The sequence below is a fragment of the Mauremys reevesii genome, linkage group 8, assembly GCF_016161935.1.
Source record: "Mauremys reevesii isolate NIE-2019 linkage group 8, ASM1616193v1, whole genome shotgun sequence".
NCBI classification, from domain to species: Eukaryota; Metazoa; Chordata; order Testudines; family Geoemydidae; genus Mauremys; species Mauremys reevesii.
Genome location: NC_052630.1, coordinates 51,473,153 through 51,492,662, shown reverse-complemented (window position 1 = coordinate 51,492,662; position 19,510 = coordinate 51,473,153). Strand labels below are relative to the sequence as shown.

Genomic DNA, 19,510 nt, shown 5'->3' with positions numbered 1-19,510 from the left:
GGAAACAGCACCAAAAGTATAAGTATTCCCACAAAAAGATAAATTGTTGATTGCTTACGGCGTATTCTTCTGGTGTAACCTTGAGAACGTCGAATACCACTGCATCAAAGCTTTTCTTCAGTTCAGCAGAACCTTTGTCACTTAAGGATTCAGAGCTGCTACTCTTCTGTCAAAATAAAAAAAAAAAAAAAGAACAGATATAGTTCTCTTTTCAAAACAAGAAGAAAATGTTTATTTTCAAGTGTCTCTTTGTTGCAAGAAACATTTCTATACTGCAAATTACCCTTGTGCATGTAGCATATTAGCACATGTAGCATATTAGGGCCTGACCGAAACCCCATTGAAACCAGAGACCCTCAGTTGACTTCAGTGGGCTCTAGATGATGCTCATAATGCACAACATTTACACAGAGAGAATTGGCATTTAATCTTGCTTACTCAAGGCAAAAAATGATTTCTACTAGTCTTAGATCTAAAAAAAAAAATCACTGAAAAGGGCGAATAGATAAAGATTGGTCAGGAAAGAGCTAACATTGAAATAAAATGGTAGTTGCAGGTAAGTACTGAGATGATACGTCAGCTGTCCTACCTCCTTTCTTAAGCACTAAAATCACTGCAATTACAAAATAAATTTGATTTTTGTTTAGACCTTTTGTATTGATTGGGTTAGCAGACAACATGAAAGTAATAATTAATAAGACTATAAATCAGTTTCTCTCTTAAATTTGAAAGGATACCAGAACTCCAAAAATTACTTACAATCAAGATTCTTGATATCAGATATGCAAACTATCCTAGTGGATGGAAACTGAAATGTTGCTCTCCTTCCCCTTCCCCAGCCCTCCCATTCCTTTATCTTTCTGGTTTTCTGCCTTTTTCTCCCATTCTCTCCTGATTTTTTTTTTAAGGGGGGAATGTCAGTAAAATATATCAAAAGATACAGACCGTATTCAAGTGTCCTTGCTAAATGCAACTATATTTCATAAGATATATTTGATATTTTACACAATAATCTTGGACACAGTATGTCTACATTGTACATATAGCAAATTGTGGGATCTGAGGGGGAAGCTGGGTTCTTCCTGTCTCAGGAATTATCACCAATAATGGTTCTGTCAGCCAAACTTCACTGTTTTCAAATTATACTTTTAGTAATCAATCCAGCAATAACTGTCCCAGCAGCTGCATAAGCACTAGTGCAAACTACATTTGGATGTTCAACGTTTCCATGAAAATCAGAGTAAGCAGAATTTGTTACTGTTATGATCAGTTACATAACCCAACTTCTAATTTTCCACATATAGATAGGTACTAGGACATCTAGAAACGGAGTGAACTAACCCAGCTGAAATTTTAAATAATAGAGTCCTCTCCATTTTTTAAATTTATTTTAAAGAGCTGTTGGAGCAGAAAAGCACCGTTATGACTGTAATGGTATAATCTCTTTTCAACATATGCATCAGGAAAACCACACAGACTTGCATCTTCAGCAACCTGCATGATGTGCTTCAACAACATTTAATGTTAAAAGTTAATGTTAAAGAACAAAAAGATTTTTTCTAATTGTCTAAAAATAGAAACTGGCTTCCAATCACCAACGTTAGGTTCCTGTAATTCTAATGTCAAAAGATAATTTCAACAATATGATGCAAAATAATGTAAAAGTTAATTCCACATCCAAATGTCCACCTTATATGTTAAAATACGCTTTGTAACGTGTGAACACTCAGATTACTGTGCTGAGTAAAATGACAGCAACTCTCTCTTCTTAAAAGCCCTTTTTATTGGTTTACCAGCACATAGAAATGACTGCTTCACTGAAGTAGCATGGAATGATCAGTCACTTTTGATACAATTCAAATTATTCAGAAGAAAAAAAGGTAACTGAATAAGCAAAATAGCAGCTCCAAAAGATCACACTGATACAGACTGCCACTGTACTTAAAACTTAAAGATGCTTGTGTAATTAAACCCAATGGTATCTCAGCCTAACAGAGAGGCAGCCATGTTATAAACAATCAGGCTTTATGGCAGCATTCTCTAAAGGGTTATTTTATTCTGAAATATATGACTAAGATTAATTATGCAAACTTGAACTATTGGCCTGCAACTAAACAAATCATGCCTGCCTTGGTATCCAGTTTCCAAATACATCACAGCACATTTAGACTGCTTTCTAAGAGAGCAATATCTCAATTATTGGAGATATCTGACCTGATCTTTATTGTCTTGCACCTTGTGTAGTCATTTACTTTGTCATAAAAGAAATCCAAACATGTTAAGATAGGAAATGTGGTAGGGCAACCAAGCAACCTTAAATCTTCCCAGTAACACTCCTTAAAAACTTATTATTAGGATTAAACCTTGATGTTTGTGGTCTTATATTAAACAAATTTTTCAACATTCGATTTTTTTTCTACCACCTGATGCCATATTTTAAATTTTTTACACTGAATCATAACTCTGAATTTCCTGGATTTATAACACTTAGCTTGAGAATAATTACAACATCACTGTCAATTTATCCTAAATACTGATTTGTAATCTCAATTTTAACTCCATTTTAATATAGTTTGTCTGGAAATCTTCTTGGGCTGCTGATTTTTAAAAAAATCATAACATTAAACAAAAGTCTCAAATAACTTATTTGATATTTCTAGTGATTTAAAAATATGAAAAAAATCATCCTTTTAACTTCTATGGATAGATTCACTGGTACACTCTAGCAATATTATGCCACTCTGGAGAAATGCAAAGCAGCCAGGACATATTGGCTAGTTTAGCTAGGTTTACAGCTACTCTTTTTTGCCAGAGTAGCAGAAAACAACCCAAGTGTACCCCTCATTTTTACCCTCCTCTTTATCTTCCAAATTGCTCCTTCCAGCCCCCTACACACACACAGTTCCTTCTCTCTCTTGAGTAGATTTGGTGCAACATGTGGCTTTTGAGAAGAAATATTTAGAATTAATGATCATTTTTACCACTGTTTTTCATAACTAAGTTTATCTGTTAGAGCAGGGGTCGGCAAGTGGCATGCGAGCCAATTTTTGATGGCACGCGGGGCGGGCTGAGCTGCTCAGCCCACGGCTGCTCTGGGGTTCCTTGCCAGCCGGGGTCCCCCGCCGCCGCAGCCCCACTTAGCACCCGCTGCTGACCTGGGGGACAGAACCCCAGGCTGGCAGCGGGCTGAGACCCCAGCTGGCAGGAGCCGGTGGTGGAAACCCCAGAGCGGTGGCGGTCAGCCCGCCGCCGCTCTGGGGTTCTGGCTGCTGGTCCCATGCCAGCCAGGGTCCCCGCAGCCCCACTCACCTTGCTGCCAGTTGGAGTTCCAGCACAGGCCCCCTGCCAGATAGAGTCCAGGCTTCCAGCCCTGCTCAGCCCTACAAGCCACCAGCTCCACTCACCTCAGCTGCCAATCTGGGGTTCCAGCCGCTGACCTCCTGCCAGCCGGTTATCAACTTATAACTCAGAAGCCTGTGTGCAGCTTAAAGTATCTAAATAGGTGCCGCCAGACATTGGAAAACTAAGCAAGGAAAAGCAAGGGCAAGGATCACACTAAACTAATAAGATCTGCATTTTAATTTATTTAAATAAAGCTTCTGAAACATTTTGAAAACCTTGTTTACTTTACATATAACAGTAGTTTGGTTATATATTATAGACTTATAGAGAGACCTTCTAAAAAACGTTCAAATGTATTACCGGCACGTGAAGCCTTAAATTAGAGTGTATACATGAAGACTCAGCACACCACTGCTAAAAGGTTGCCGACCCCTGTGTTAGAGGCTGGTGCATAAAATCTCCTTCAATAGAAACTTTCAAAAAAAAATTGCCTTTGTAAAATAGCCACTATCTTACATTTGCAATGAGAGTGAAGCCAACCAAGCTTCCTCAGGGAAGATGATGGAGCTTTATGCTGTCAGGGGGCAGACCCTCGGGACTTTACTCTACACTAGATACTTCCCTCCCAACACCCATTGCTGGGTGGATGCCATTATACAGGTATAGAAATGTTCATACTGGTATAGCTTATTCCAGTTCAGGAAGCAAAATAAACTATACCAGTATAAAGTGCACCCATGCTAGGATTTGCACCAGTATAACTATATTAGTAAAAATCAACTCCTAGCCAACACAGGTTTACAGAAGCAAAGAGTCCTGTGGCACCTTATAGACTAACCGACATATTGGAGCATGAGCTTTCGTGGGTGAATACCCACTTAGTTGGATGCATGTAGTGGAAATTTCCAGGGGCAGGTATATATATGAAAGCAAGAAGCAGGCTAGAGATAACGAGATTAGTTCAATCACACGGAGGATGAGGCCCTCTTCTAGCAGTTGAGGTGTGAAAACCAAGGGAGGAGAAACTGCTTTCGTAGTTGGCTAGCCATTCACAGTCTTTGTTTAATCCTGAGCTGGTTTCGTCAAATTTGCAGATGAACTGAAGCTCAGCAGTTTCTCTTTGAAGTCTGGTCCTGAAGTTTTTTTGCTGCAGGATGGCTACCTTTAAAAGGTTTACAGATAACTTATAGTGTAGACCAGGCCTTAGTACCACTGTTCAGTGAACAGATACCTTTCTCAAAATGACCACTGAGGGCAGCTGAGGCTTCAGTCCAATACAGAACAGAAGGAGATGGCAGCCATTTTGAAAGGGGCAGCTTTTTGTGGAACACTCTACAAAAGAAATTTGTTCATCTCTACTGAAGAAGAAACTTTCAATTATGATTAACACAGTGGGAAAAAAAGCGCATGCACAAGATTTCAGTAAATTTTAACTATGACACATTTGAAGAGCCTATTATTCCATTACTGAGATCATGAAAGAACAAAAGATCAGACAATGAGTGCTAAGTATTTCAAATATCGTAATTTAATTTTTACACAATACTAATTTTAACTCAGACTAATGCATTTGCTTGTAAAATTCTCAGAAAATTCATTCTATACTTCCGAGGTAGTCAATTGGCATACTTCGGGCCAAATTCAAACTAGAAGACATTTTTTAAAACAGACCTTGAAATCTTATTTACTCATCCTTATTGTTGAGGGGGGGGTGTATTATTTTCTCTGGAGTCTGGACCTTGACTATACCTTGTCCAAGAAATGTGGACCTTGACAAAAACAAATTGACTACCCCCTGCTATACTCAAAACAGTAATTTTGGGGAGGATACAATGTATTTTTCATACACAACTATGAGGATGAATCCCTGCTTTATGTGTAAAACTCAGCTCAGCCTTAACTATTGGAGGCACAACTGGCATCCCATAATTATCTGGCAACGTCAAAGTGTGCTAGGCATTTCACAGAAGAAACAGTAACATGGACACTCTGCCAACACTGCAACCTAAATTTAAATGTGACATAAGAAGCGTGACAAACTGAAGGGGAGTCATTGGGTGAAGCACAATCTGTAATCCACTAACACCCAGCTGCTTTTCACCCCACTCTTCCTTTCCTTCCCTCCCTATGACTGGAAGGGTATTAATTGACCACTCCCGTTTGAACGGTCCCTTGAAACATGTGTTAACTACTTATACTAAACACGCTGTTCAAATATTGTATTTAGCAGAGACACTGAGGGCTTGTCTACTTTACAAAATTAGGTCAATTTAAGTTAGATCAATCTGCAGCCACCACAGCAATTAAATCAGGGGCTGGCGTCCACACTAGCCTCTTTCTGCTGGTGCTCCACATCCCCACTAGGATTGTTTGCATCAATTATAGTAGGGCGTTGGGGGGCACTGACAACAGCGCAGGGCTCACAGCCCGAGAAAAACTGAAATAATAGTAGCTGTGAAACTGACAAGAATGTCAATTTCAGAGCTGGTATGCTCCCTGCAGCGAAATTGAGTCCTGCACTGGGCTGTCGGCCCTAGGCTAGGAGACAGGGGGAGAAGCTCCTGTTGTGAGCCCCATGCCAGGCTGACAGCTCGAGCCATCAGCACTGGAATGGGAGGCAGCTGTAAGCCCTGCGCCTGGTTGACAGCTCGGGCTGTCAGTGCAGGGGCAGAGCTTCAGCTGTCAGCCCTACACAAGGCTGACAGTCAGACAATGTAAGTAACGCGGTGTCCACATGGAGACTGTGTTGCCCTAACTACATCGACCTAAGCATTATGCCTCTCACGGAGGTGGAGTTAAGTTAATGTAGTGGGCAACTTATATTGGCAAGAGCACCACTGTAGTGTAGACAGTAACAGAGTTAGGTCAATGTAAGCTGCCTTGCATCGACATAACTCTATAGCGCAGACTGAGCCCAAGTTAGTTTTCCAGATCTGAAGAAGAGCTCGAGGTAAGCTTGTCCCTCTCACCAACAGAAATTGGTCCAATAAAAGATATTACCTCACCCACCTTGATTCTCTATTATCCTGGGACCAACACAGCTACAACAACGCTGCATACAGCAAAACAATGAGAATAGATCTGACAGCGGAAAAGACGTGGGTATAGACAAAGCAAGTTGTCTTAAAACTGTGGTGAACTCAATTTTACAGTTTTTTGTTTTGTCTTTTTTAATTCTGACCCACAAACATCCTTTGGTTTTTAGTATATTAAAATAAATGGCAAGCAGTATCCACTTTAAACACCTCTTCTCTCATCTACATTTGCCAGCTTAAAAAAAAAAATGCAGCATAATCTTAAAGAACATGAAAAAGACAAGATTACTCACCCTATGCAGTAACTGTGGTTCTTCAAGATGTGTCCCCCTATGGGTGCTCTACTCTAGGTTGGTGCTCCATGCACCTCAGATTGGAGATTTTAGGTAGCAGTGTGCATTGGGCCCACACATGTACCCTCCACACCCTGCAGCCTTGTGCCTTACAATGAGGCTGAATAGAGCTGCATGGGTGAACTGCCCTCAGTTCCTTCTCTGCCGTGGAACCAGTTGTAAAGAACTATGAAGCAAAGGGGAGGAGGGCGAGTAGTGGAAAACCCACAGGGGGACACATCTTGAAAAAACACAATTATTGCACAGGGTGAGTAACCTTCCCTTCTTCGAGTAAGGACTATGGGTGCTCCAGTCTAGGCGACTATCAAGCAGTACTCTCTACAGAGGGATGGGGTTTTGGAGCTGAGTCTAGGATCGAAGATAGAACTGTAGAGCTAAATATGGCATCAGAAGCTCAGGCATGAGTGATAGCAGAGTGTTCAGCAAACATATGAATGGATGTCCAAGTCATGGCACTACATATTTCTGCAATGGGAAAGTTCTTAAGAAAAGACTATTGAAGAAGAGTGAGTAAATACTCTATGGAAGTTGAAGATCATGAGATTCATAGCAGTAGTAATGCAGCCAGATATCCACCTAGAGAGTCTTTGCTTGGAAATCAGAGATCCCTTAGTTCCCTGCAATGGAGAGAAATAATCTGAGAGATTTCCTACAGCGCTTAGTCCTGTCTAAATCAGGAGGGCATTAGACTTTTATATCAAGTGTATGTAATGTATTATCTCCTTTACAAAAACCAGTGCGACTTAGGGAAGAAAACTGGAAGGTGGATAGGTTGACATGTGGAAGTCCGAAGATACCTTGGGCAGGAACTTGGGATATAGTCACTGCGTGACCTTATTTTTAAAGATGACTGTGAAGGAGGTGGGGGAGGGGGGAAGTGATGCTATTAGACACCCTACCTCACCCACTCTTTGAGAAGTACTCATGACTACTACAAATGCAGATTTCATAAACAATTGTAAGAGGACCAAGGCTCATTGAATGAGAAACCTAAAAAAATAAGTGAGCAACTTCCGGATGGAAGTCAATCTCTAGTTCTCAGTAGAAGCACATGGGGTTTGTTATTTCTACTCACAACATCCATCTCTGAAGAAGTATATTTATGGAGAACCCTATGATTCATCCTGATCATCCAGGAAGCAACAGACATTTGTCTTGTCACCCTCACATCCTAAGGTCTCTTCAAGATAAAGACAGGGTACTGAATAAGATATAACAAGCTCCTACCCTTAAACCAAAACCCACTACAAAGGTAGGAGCCCATTTCCCAAGCACATAGCTCAGCAGCGTCCATGTCCTATGGCTTATCCACATTAAAAGTACCTCTTGTCTCTTTGTAACTGCTGCTAAATGAGAAAGGGCAGTCAAGTAACCCACCATAGGATCTGCTGTCTGTGTAACATACTGCCTATAAGCAAAGGACCTAGGAAACAAGAGTCTATTTGAAGACTCTGAAAAGCCCAAGGTGGGGGCACCAAGAGGACTGAGACAAGCAGCCGAAAGAGAGATGCTCCACCATAAGCAAGACTACAGTGTGCGCTTCAGAGAGGTTCTAACATGCCACCTGAGGCATCCAGGAGGTGACACAAAGTTTTGGCAAAGGCAACTGATATGAGGCGCATCATCAACAAAAATGTGCCAAAGCCTTATCCATTTACTGAGCTTGAAATTATTTTCAAAAGTTAAGTATAAAATAAAAATTGGAACTGCATAAGAGTTTTCAATAAGACTCCTTTTACACACCAGGCACAGTGCGATAGAATAATCAGACACAACAAGAGCTGAAAAGCTTCTACCACATCCATAGAAACTGAGGAGAGGCACTTATTGCTTATGGCAAATCCACACAGGCTGAATCATGCTCCTGGCTGGTAAGCATTCTAAAAACTCAAAATTTTGAACTAAATTAAATATGAACTGTCAAATGTCAGAGACAAGATCCACAGAATAAGACCCTCTTCACAACGTATCTTTATAGAAAGAAAAAAGTCACTGTTTCAATTGGGGGGCGGGGGGGGCAATGCGGTTTGTAACCGTCTACATTTTAAGGATTTAAATATCTGACTAATTAATAAGGGGCTGTAGGTTTGTAATCCTTACCTCTGAAGCAGTAGCGGCAATATTAACATTGCTCGACTGCCCGTTCATTAGCTCCATACTGCCCACACCATTGATCTTCTGCCCTACATTTACAGCAGCAGGGTAGTCACTTCATTTCCAAGGCAACAGAGTAATCATTCCTATGAGAAAATGAAAAGAAGTCAGAAACTGTATTCTTATAATAATGCTGCTTGTTGTTTTCATTTCTGCACAGAAAAACTGTTTGGTAACGAGAAATATTTTGGGACTGTCAAAGCAATAAAATTTATTTATATATGAATGTTACTGATACAATAAAGGTTTGTTTTGTTTTCAATTTCATGAAATATTAGTGCCCCCTAGTGTTGAGAAACAGATCCTAGCTTAGCTTTTATTAGTATCTACATCTGTAGATAATCAGAGTACAGATTAAATACATTTCCTGAATTTGCTATTTATGAATTATGACTTTAAAATATAAAAGTCAAGTCAGAACTGTGTCAGGGCTGCAATTAACTGGAAAACAAACGGTTTAACGTAACTATAAACAATCCGATAGGACTTTAAAATGTTTAAAATTAAAACTGCAATAAAAGGCCACAAGACAGACACAAAATAAAGTTAATTCATTCTATGGAATTTTTTCCAAAAAACACACTCATAAACATGTATAGATAAGTTTTAAATTACTTGCAGTAATCTTCATTAGTACATCTGACAAATATGTAATCCTAAAGAGCAAGAAAAAAACGGTTACTTACCTTTGTAACTGTTGTTCTTCAAGATGTGTTGCTCATATCCATTCCAGTTAGGTGAGCACGAGCCGCGTGCACGTTCGTCGGAAGATTTTTACCCTAGCAACCCCAGTGGGTCGGCTGAGCGCCCCCTGGAGTGGCGCCATAACGGCACCGCATATATACCTCAGCCGACCCACCGTTCCTTCTTGCCGGCTACTCCGACAGTGGGGAAGGAGGGTGGGTGTGGAATGGATATGAGCAACACATCTCGAAGAACAACAGTTACAAAGGTAAGTAAACGTTTTTTCTTCGAGTGATTGCTCATATCCATTCCAGTTAGGTGATTCCCAAGCCTTACCTAGGCGGTGGAGTCGGAGTGAGACGTGGCGGAATGCAGGACCGCAGAGCCAAAGGCTGCGTCATCTCTCGACTGTTGGACCAGGGCATAGTGCGAGGCGAAAGTATGAACGGACGACCAGGTCGCCGCTCGGCATATCTCTTGTATCGGTACTTGCGCCAGAAAGGCAGCGGAGGACACCTGGGCCCTGGTAGAGTGGGCGGTGAGATGGCCCAAAGGGACATTAGCCAAGCTATAACAGGTGCGTATGCACTCTGTGAGCCAGGAGGAGATTCGCTGCGACGAGACAGGAAGACCTCGAATCCGGTCAGCAATTGCCACAAACAGTTGCGGGGATTTGCGGAACAGTCTTGTCCGATCAACATAGAAAGCCAACGCCCTACGAACATCAAGGGAGTGAAGTCGTTGCTCTCGCGAGGATGCGTGAGGCTTTGGAAAGAAAACTGGAAGGAAGATGTCCTGGTTATTGTGGAACGCGGACACTACCTTTGGGAGAAATGCCGGATGTGGACGTAGTTGCACCTTGTCCTTATGAAAAACAGTGTACGGTGGGTCCACCATGAGCGCTTTGAGCTCGGAGACCCGTCTGGCTGATGTGATAACCACTAGAAAAACCGTCTTCCATGACAGGTACAGCAAGGAACAGGTGGCCAACGGCTCAAAGGGTGGGGACATGAGCCTGCTGAGGACGAGATTGAGGTCCCAGGTGGGAATCGGGTGGTGCACCTGATGGTAGAGACGATCAAGGCCCTTTCTGAAACGAGTAGTCAGCGGGTGAGAGAACAGCATATACCCTCCCTCACCGGGGTGGAAAGCGGAGATAGCCACTAAGTGCACCTTGATAGAGGACAGTGCAAGGCCTTGCTGTTTTAGCGACCAGAGATAGTCAAGGACCATTGGAAGCGGAAGCTCGGAAGGAATAGCGTCGCGCGCTTGAGCCCAGTAAGCGAAGCGCTTCCACTTGGCCAGGTAGGTAGATCGAGTGGAAGGCTTTCTGCTGCTCAATAAAACGTGCTGCACGGGAACAGAGCAGTGCAATTCCGATTGGTCTAGCCACGCAGGAGCCACGCCGTGAGGTGGAGGGCCGTCAGGTCTGGGTGACGGAGAGTGCCGTGATCTTGTGTTATAAGATTCGGGTGAAGCGGCAGAGGAATTGGGCCGGCTACCGACAGACGAGCAGCGTGGTGAACCAGTGTTGCCTGGGCCACGCTGGCGCAATTAAGATGAGACGTGCCTTGTCCCGTCGGAGCTTCAGCAGGACTCTGTGTATGAGGGGGAACGGAGGAAAGGCGTAGAACAGATGACGAGTCCATGGAAGGAGAAACGCGTCTGACAGAGAGCCCGGTGACAGACCTTGAAAGGAGCAAAACTCCTGGCATTTGCGGTTCAATCGGGATGCAAACAGGTTTACATGGGGAAATCCCCACTGTTGGAAAATGGCATGAGCGACGTCTGCTCTCAGCGATCACTCGTGGCAGAGAAAGGACCTGCTCAGGCGATCCGCGATAGTGTTCTTGACGCCGGGAAGGAAAGACGCCACCAGATGTATCGAGTGGGCTATGCAGAATTCCCAGAGTAGTATCGCCTCGTGGCAGAGGGGGGAAGAGCGGGTCCCACCTTGCTTGTTGATATAGTACATGGCCGTTGTGTTGTCCATAAAGACTGAGACACAATGGCCGTGGAGGCGAGTTCGGAACGTCTGGCATGCCAGGCACACTGCCCGGAGCTCCCTGACGTTGATGTGCATATTCAATTCCTGCACCGACCAAAGGCTTTGAGTACGAAGATCGCCGAGATGGGCTCCCCATCCGAGGGACGAGGCGTCCATTGTCAGGGAAAGGGAAGGTTGAGGAGCATGGAATGGGACCCCCGCGCATACGTGGGAAGGGGTCAGCCACCAATCCAGGGATTGAAGGACACCCGCTGGAATGGTGAGTAGGGTATCCAGAGGGTCCCTGTGCGGACGGTACCTGGAGAGGAGCCACAGCTGGAGTGGGCGGAGGCGGAGCTTGGCAAACGGAGTTACATGTGTGCAAGCCACCATATGACCGAGGAGGCGGAGACAAGCACAGGCCGAGGTCATACAAGAGGCCTGAAGGGCGCGGATTAGCTGTGTAAGGGCCTGGAACCGTAGCTGAGGAAGGTAGGCTCTGGCTAGAGATGAGTCCAGGGTCGCGCCAATAAAGTCCAACCTCTGAGTTGGTACTAAGGTGGACTTCTCTATGTTGAGAACTAGGCCCAGGCGTGTGAATAAGTCTTTGATCACTGTGACTTGTTGCTGGACCGTGGCCTGCGATTCCCCCCTGATGAGCCAGTCGTCCAGGTAGGGAAAAACGCAGATGCCGCGCCGACGGAGGTGGGCGGCGGCAACGGCCATGCACTTCATGAACACCCTTGGGGCCGTGGATAGGCCGAAGGGGAGGACCGCAAACTGGAAGTGAAGGTGAGCGATCGTGAAGCGGAGGAAGCGTCTGTGCGGTGGAAAGATGGCGATATGAAAATAAGCGTCCTTCATATCGAGGGCGGCATACCAGTCTCCTGGATCCAAAGTAGGGATAATCGTCCCGAGGGATACCATGCGGAACTTCAATTTCAGCATGTATATGTTGAGGTCCCGCAGGTCGAGGATGGGTCGGAGTCCCCCTTTGGACTTGGGGATCAAAAAATAACGGGAGTAAAACCCCTTGCCCCTCTCCCTCTCCGGAACCTTCTCGACCGCTCCGATGGCTAGGAGCGAATGCACCTCTTGTAAGAGTTGCTGCTCGTGAGAGGGGTCCCTGAAGAGGGACCGGGAAGGAGGGTGGGAAGGTGGGGGTGAAACGAATTGTAGTTGGTAACCACGTTCCACGGTGCGTAGGACCCAGGCATCGGTGGTCAGCCAGGCCCATGCCGGGAGGAAATAGGAAAGGCGGTTGGAAAAAGGCAGGGAGGGATCTGGAGAAAGATCTGGTATGCCGTCCCCAGGCGCATCTTCAAAAGGATGGTTTAGGCCCTGGTGGTTTAGAGGGAGTTCGCCCCTGGGACGGTTGGTTGCCAGGCTGTCGTCTACGTCCCCTGCGACTCCGTCGCCGACCGGAGTCCTGCCTGTAGCGAGGCATATAGTAAGGTTGGTTAAACTGGGGGCGGAACAGACGCCTCTGGGTAGCAGGGGTATGCATCACCAAAGTACGGATGATGACCCTGTTGTCTTTTAGGTTCTGGAGTCCGTCTTTTCGGAGAAGAGAGCCTTGGAATCAAAAGGAAGGTCCTGAATGGTGTACTGAACTTCAGGAGGGAGCGTCGAACTCTGGAGCCAAGAGATACAGCGCATGGTAACGCCCAAGGCTATAGTACGTGCCCCTGAGTCAGCTGCGTCTAAGGAGGCTTGTAATGAGGTGCGCGCTACCTTTTTACCTTCCTCTACGAAGGCCGCGAACTCCTGTCGGGAATCCTGAGGTAGGAGCTCTTTGTACTTCTCTACCTCAGCCCAAGTGTCATGCCCGTAACGGCTTAGCAAGGCCTGCTGGTTAGCCACTTGGATCTGCAGGGCACCAGCAGAGTAGACCTTGCGACCAAGCAAGTCCAGTCGCCTGGCGTCCTTTGATATAGGAGCCGGGCCTTGCTGGCCGTGACGCTCTTTATCGTTGACAGACTGCACCACCAACAACGAGGGGATAGGGTGTAAATACAGATATTCATATCCCTTGGAAGGGACCATGTACTTGCGTTCCACTCCCCTTGCTGTGGGCGCAATAGAGGACGGAGTCTGCCATAGGTTATCAGCAGTCGCCTGGATAGTCTTAATGAAGGGCAGGGCTATGCGGGTAGGGGCATCCGCTGACAAAATGGTCACTATTGGATCATCCACTTCCGATACCTCCTCTGCCTGCAGGTCCATTCGGAGTGCCACCCTGCGAAGGAGCTCTTGGTGTGCCCGTAAGTCAATTGGTGGAGGACCTGCAGATGACGACCCTGCCACCACCTCATCCGGGGAAGAGGAAGAAGAAGAAATCCCGGGCTTGATGGTGTCCCGGTCAGCGTCTGGGACCTGGGAAGGTTCCTGCTCCAGAGGTTCCTGGGCAGGCTGATTACCTTCCTCCGCACACGATGGTACGTCAGTGTCAACTGGGGGGCGGCTTATTGTAGCCTCCGGGATGCGGGACTCGTGTGGTACGGTGCGTGTGGTAGGCACAGGAGCGCCTTGGGCTTGGTGGTAGGCCCAAGGGGTCCAATAACCCCAGTGATGAGGGTCCTGGTCCGCATAATGGGACTGCTGAAAAACTCCCGAAGGGACCTGAGGGTCATGTTCGTCGACGTAGTACCTGTCGGCGTGTGAAGAGGCCGAGGCATGCCGGGAGGGCCAGGGCGGAGAAGATAACCCTTGCGCCGAAGTGCCCACGGATCGCATTTCCCGCCTCTGCGGCGACCGGTGCCGGGAGGCATCCCGATAGCGAGAGCGGGAGCAAGAACGGGACCTGCGACCGGCGCGGTGCCGGGAGGTCGACCGGGATCTCCATGTTCGGTGCCAGGAGCGGCTTCGCGAGTAGCGGCGGCCGTAGCAGTACCGAGATCCTGAACTGTGTCGGGAATGACGAGTCGGAGAGCGGGAGAATGACCAGTGCCGCGAGTCTGACCGGTGCCGCGTAGTCGAGCGGTGCCGGGACTGCGAGCGGCGTTGCGATCGGCGCCTAGATCGAGAGCGTGAGCGCTGGCGAGAACGGGAACGGGAGCGGTGCTGGTCGGACTCGGTGCCGGCAGACGGCTTGAGCATTGACGGCTTGCCCATGGAACGGGGCGCCCGCACCGGCAGCGCCGGGGGCGGCGGCACAGCCGGGTCTGTCAATGCGATGAGGTCCCGTGCCGCCTCGAAAGTCTCCGGAGTCGACGGCAGTGGCATCTCTACCGCGGCCGGAGCCGGGGAGGTCACAGATGCCGGGCTCGACGGCCTCTGAGGGGCCGGAGTCACCGGTGCCGGCAGAAGCGTCTGCGGCGGAGGAACCGGTGCCGCGGCAGGTTTCGGTGCCGGGCAGTCCGGACGGGGCGCACTCTGGTGCTTCGGAGCAGGCGGTGCCGAAGAGGCAGCGGCCTTCCCCTTCTTCGCCTTTGGTGAGAGCGAGCGTCTCTGGGCGGGTTTCGGTGCCGATGGCACTTTCGGTTGCACGGTAGAGTGGCCCGGCGCCGTAGCGGCGCTGCGAGAGTCCAGAGGGACAGCGGGCGGTGCAGCGGCCGGAGGGGTTAAGGCTGCCTCCATGAGGAGTTGTTTAAGCCTAATGTCTCTTTTCCTCTTTGTGCGAGGTTTGAAAGCCTTGCAAATTGGGCACTTAGAAGACAAGTGCGACTCTCCCAGGCACTTCAAACAGGAGCTATGAGGATCCCCTGTAGGCATAGGCCTGCGGCAGGCCGAACATGGCTTGAAACCCGGGGAGCCGGGCATACACTCCTGTCCCGGGTGCGGGTGGGGGCTAATCCCCGAACCCGCTAACTATCTAACAGTAAACTGATTAAACTATCAAAAACAAGAAAACCTACAACGAAGATATCAACTATGTACAATTTTTTAGAGAAAAGAACTATGAGGAAGCTAGGGAAGCGGAGGACAGGCAAGCTGCACTCCACTGTTCCAACGGCCGACACGGGCGGTAAGAAGGAACTGAGGGTCGGGTGGGTCGGCTGAGGTATATATGCGGTGCCATTATGGCGCCACTCCAAGGGGCGCTCAGCCGACCCACTGGGGTTGCTAGGGTAAAAATCTTCCGACGAACGTGCACGCAGCGCGCGCGCACACCTAACTGGAATGGATATGAGCAATCACTCAAAGAAGAACTGCAAGAACTAAAATTTAAGTAATTCAACATGCCCAGGAGTAATCTGGTAATTAAAAGGTCATTGCAGGAAAGGAAAAAAAAAAGAGGAGGATTTGAAATACAGGCCCACATCCTGAGGCTTTCAAGATCTCTCTGCTCTCCACCAATCCTTGCCTGATCTATGCTGAGCTGGTCCACTGATGCAATTTAGAGCAGCCATGCAACTGCAAGTAGTTTAGACAGCAGCAACCCATCAATAATGGTTACATGCCAACTCTGTTCACACATCAGTTGCACAAAAGCAGTCAATGATGTACTTGGATGGTCTCAACTCTGTCCAGTATAAACCCAACCACAGTAGCTACAATCCACAGAGCAATAATGAGAGACAAAAGATATGTTTATTAAACATTTTATCAGCTTTTACAAAAAACTTTAAATACAAAAAAAAGTTTAGTTTAAATATATTCTTGTTTAGTTTTCTCCTCCAGAGGCTTTACATGAAATACAAAACAAAAAAGGGACAAATTAAGCAGCCACTACACAATTACAACCTGTGAATGTGCTTGTCTTATTACTTGTTGGCACAATAATCCAGTAGCTTCTTTGATGCACCTCTCCCACATTCCTGAATTCTGAAAAGGAAAACAGAGGGGCATTAGTGAAGAGATACAGTCAGGCAATTCCCCAATCCTCATGGTCCCCAGATTAATCTCAGATCTCAAATTACCTCCTCATGGTGCTCCAGCACCCAGTGATTTCCCCATTTCCATCGCCTGAAGACTGGTACATCCCTTGGACCCCACTGCATCAGATGAGATGTAAGACAGAAGTGTCGGGGAGCAAGTCTTCAATCTGGACATGAACCACTCCTGTTCTCTGAATCCTAGAAGAAACCATGAGAGAGGAAAACTATTAGCTCAGCTTCAAAAAACCCACTCACAACAAAACAAGAAAACAAAATGCAGCTTAAAAATGAATTACAAGTAATAAACAAGTTCCTTACCTCCTTAACCACCACCATTCAAAAGTAGCAGTGCTCAAAGTTGACTCTGACCTCAGGCCAAGAGTTAATCGGTAGAGGGTGCAGCAGGAGGCGATAGCTTTCTGCCATAGTATCTGCACACAGTCATGCAAGGAAGCAGCCCCTGCCTCTCACAATGCATGCATGGATCCACCAGAAGGATAAGACTATTTAAAGCAGTAAGTTTAATGAACTAAAAACAAACAGTTGGACACATGTTTCAGGGAGCTGTGACTGCAATTGTCGGATAAGGGCTTTCTATTGAAAAATGTGTGATTTCCCTCACACAACTTCAAGGATCATTTGTCTTTTTTAAAAAGTTATGTGAGACAACAAATACAATACTATAATCAGATAGCTTTTCTGTACAAGAGCCAGGAATCAACTAAAAAGTTTTCTATTCATGACCTTTGTCCACAAAAGTTTGGGTTTCTAAAAAGCCTCATTTTTTCAGGATTACCCACCAGCTTATTTGATTTCTACATACCTTCTGTTTTGTGATTCTTTGTGAAGGGGTTATGTTTAAAAAAATGTATTTTATTTTACTGCCTTAGCTATTATTTTTCAATTAAACAAGAACAGACTGAAACCATGATTTAGTATCTTCTATATAAGCACTAGAGAAATAAAACTAATTAAAAACATTTAAGCAACCTTGCTGAGCCCTGGTCTACACTACAACTTGTGTCAGTATAACTACGCTGCTCAGGGGTGTAGAAAATCTACACCCCTGAGCAACATAGTTATAGTGACTTAACCTCCAACATCGACAGCGCTGGGTTAAAGGGAGGGCTTCCTCCTGTCAACACAGCTACCACCTCTTGGGGAGGTGGAGTACCTACACTGATGGGAGCAGCTCTCCTTTTGGCATGGAGTGTCTTCAGTAACCGGTGTCACTGTGCCACTGCACCAGTGCAGTGGCAAGCGTAGAGAAGCTCTGAGTTTATTATAGCTGACTGTCAGGCTAAGGGCAAGACCAGCTAAGGGCAAGACCAGCTTTCTGTTTAAAGCTCAACTCTTCTACATCATGCTCCCGCATGGTTACTCAGATTGCCTTGAAATTTGATGTGCCTCGTATGGGCACAGGGTACAGTTAGAGAGCCAAATTTGAGATATTTTGACCCAGATATCAGGGGTTCCCAAGATACAGCAATCTGAAAAAAACAGTTCTCTTAAGGCTGATGGTATTTTTGCCCAGACCTGGGGATCAAACCAGAGCTCCAATCCTGTAACAGAGTCTTAATCGCTCAAGAGAGTTACCCTCAACTAGTGTCTGCCCCACTGCCCCTTTAGGGGAGCAAAATTCAGAACTATATTTACCAAAGAATTTAGCTTTCATTTCAGGTGCATGCCTAATGGTCACAAGGTACACTGAGCATGCAAGCATGCATGAACAGAGGAGCCAAGAGCCCATATTTGGGGGACCTTGATCTTCTGAAGGGGTCTGTGCTAGTCTCTCCCTGCTCTATGCATGAGCTGACATCTGGGGTTCAAGCTCTGTGGCCCTACTGCTTGAGGTGGGGAGCTGAGAATAGACATGTTAGGAGCATGCACCAAGAACACATTGCTGAGACTGGAGCGAGGTGGTGAGAATCGGGTATGATTTATACACATCACAGGTTTCTCAAACACTGGGGAAGGGGGATGGAACACCCACTGAGATGAATGGAGCAGTTCTCATGTCAGAGCTATTGTTTCAGGCTGTACTCATCTCTAAGGGGTGCTCTCATTAGCTGAGACCATCATATTGAGATGAATGGGCCCACTTCACACCTCTTAGAGCCTCCTGTATTTCAGGATTATCCTGTGCTGGGAATCAGGATATAGCAAAGCAGTTGCTGATGATTAACTTCATACAATACAGCGGAGGTTGACAAGGACTTTTCTATTTAAAGAACAATTATTCTAAGTGTTCTAGAATTGTAGAGGCATGGAACAGCATTAGTGATCCAAATCATGTGGCCTAGAGGAAAGAACAGCAGATTGGAATTTGTCTACACTTTGGACCTTACAGCAGCACAGCCATTGGCGCTGATTTCCCCACTTTTCCCTGGGTTCTCGACCCACCTCCCCCACCCCGCCCCCAGCCCTGCCCCCACTCCACCCCTTCCATAAGGCCCCACCTCTTCCCACCCCTATTCCAACCCCTTCCCCAAATCCCCACCACAGCCTTGCCTCTTCCCCTGAGCGTGCCATGTTCCTGCTCCTCCACCCCCCCAAGCTTGTTAACACCTCCGAACAGCAGAGCACACACTAATTTTTCCCCATGGGTGCTCCAGCCCTGGAGCACCCATGCAGTCAGCACTTATCAACACAGCTGCACCGCTGAAAGCTCTCCTGTGTAGCTGCTGTATGCCAGCGGGAGAGCTCTCCGGGTGGCATATTTAAATGACCCCCAATGAGCAGCAGTAGCTATATTGACAGAAAGCATCTCCCACCGATACAGCACTGTCCCTACCAGCACTTTTGTCAGTGAAGGGCACGAGATATCTTAACTCTGCATTATTGAAGGTTGGGTTTTTTGGGTCAGTGAACACTTTTAAGTGTGACTAGATTATTTATTAAAAAAAAAAACCCTTTAACTCTTGGGCTATGTCCACACTAGCACTTCTTTGGTAAAACTTGTGTCAGTCAGGGGTGTTAAAAAACCACACTCCTGACTGACATAATTTGCACCAACAGAAGCACAAGTGTGGATAGTGCTATGTCAGCAGGAGGTGCTCTCCCATTGACACAACTACTGCCTCTCATTGGGGGTGGTTTAATTATGCCAGTGGGAGAGCTCTCTCCTAGCGGCAT

At 46.3% G+C, this 19,510-nt stretch overlaps 1 protein-coding gene across 6 annotated transcripts in view; it reads right to left on the bottom strand.

Annotated features, from left to right (window-relative positions):
* RALGPS2 (Ral GEF with PH domain and SH3 binding motif 2) overlaps positions 1-19,510 on the bottom strand; it is a 310,247-nt gene that overhangs the window by 236,085 nt on the left and 54,652 nt on the right. For 5 of the 6 annotated variants that reach the window (XM_039483897.1, XM_039483900.1, XM_039483901.1 and 2 more), the window contains exons 2-3: positions 8,831-8,970; positions 59-166 (exon numbers count right to left, since the gene is read on the bottom strand). In XM_039483897.1, coding sequence (XP_039339831.1) covers positions 59-166; positions 8,831-8,887 — 165 coding nt within the window. In that variant the 5' untranslated portion in view covers positions 8,888-8,970. Of the gene's footprint in view, positions 1-58; positions 167-8,830; positions 8,971-16,241; positions 16,323-16,417; positions 16,574-19,510 lie in introns of all 6 variants that reach the window. The other variant, XM_039483899.1, reaches the window with a different exon arrangement.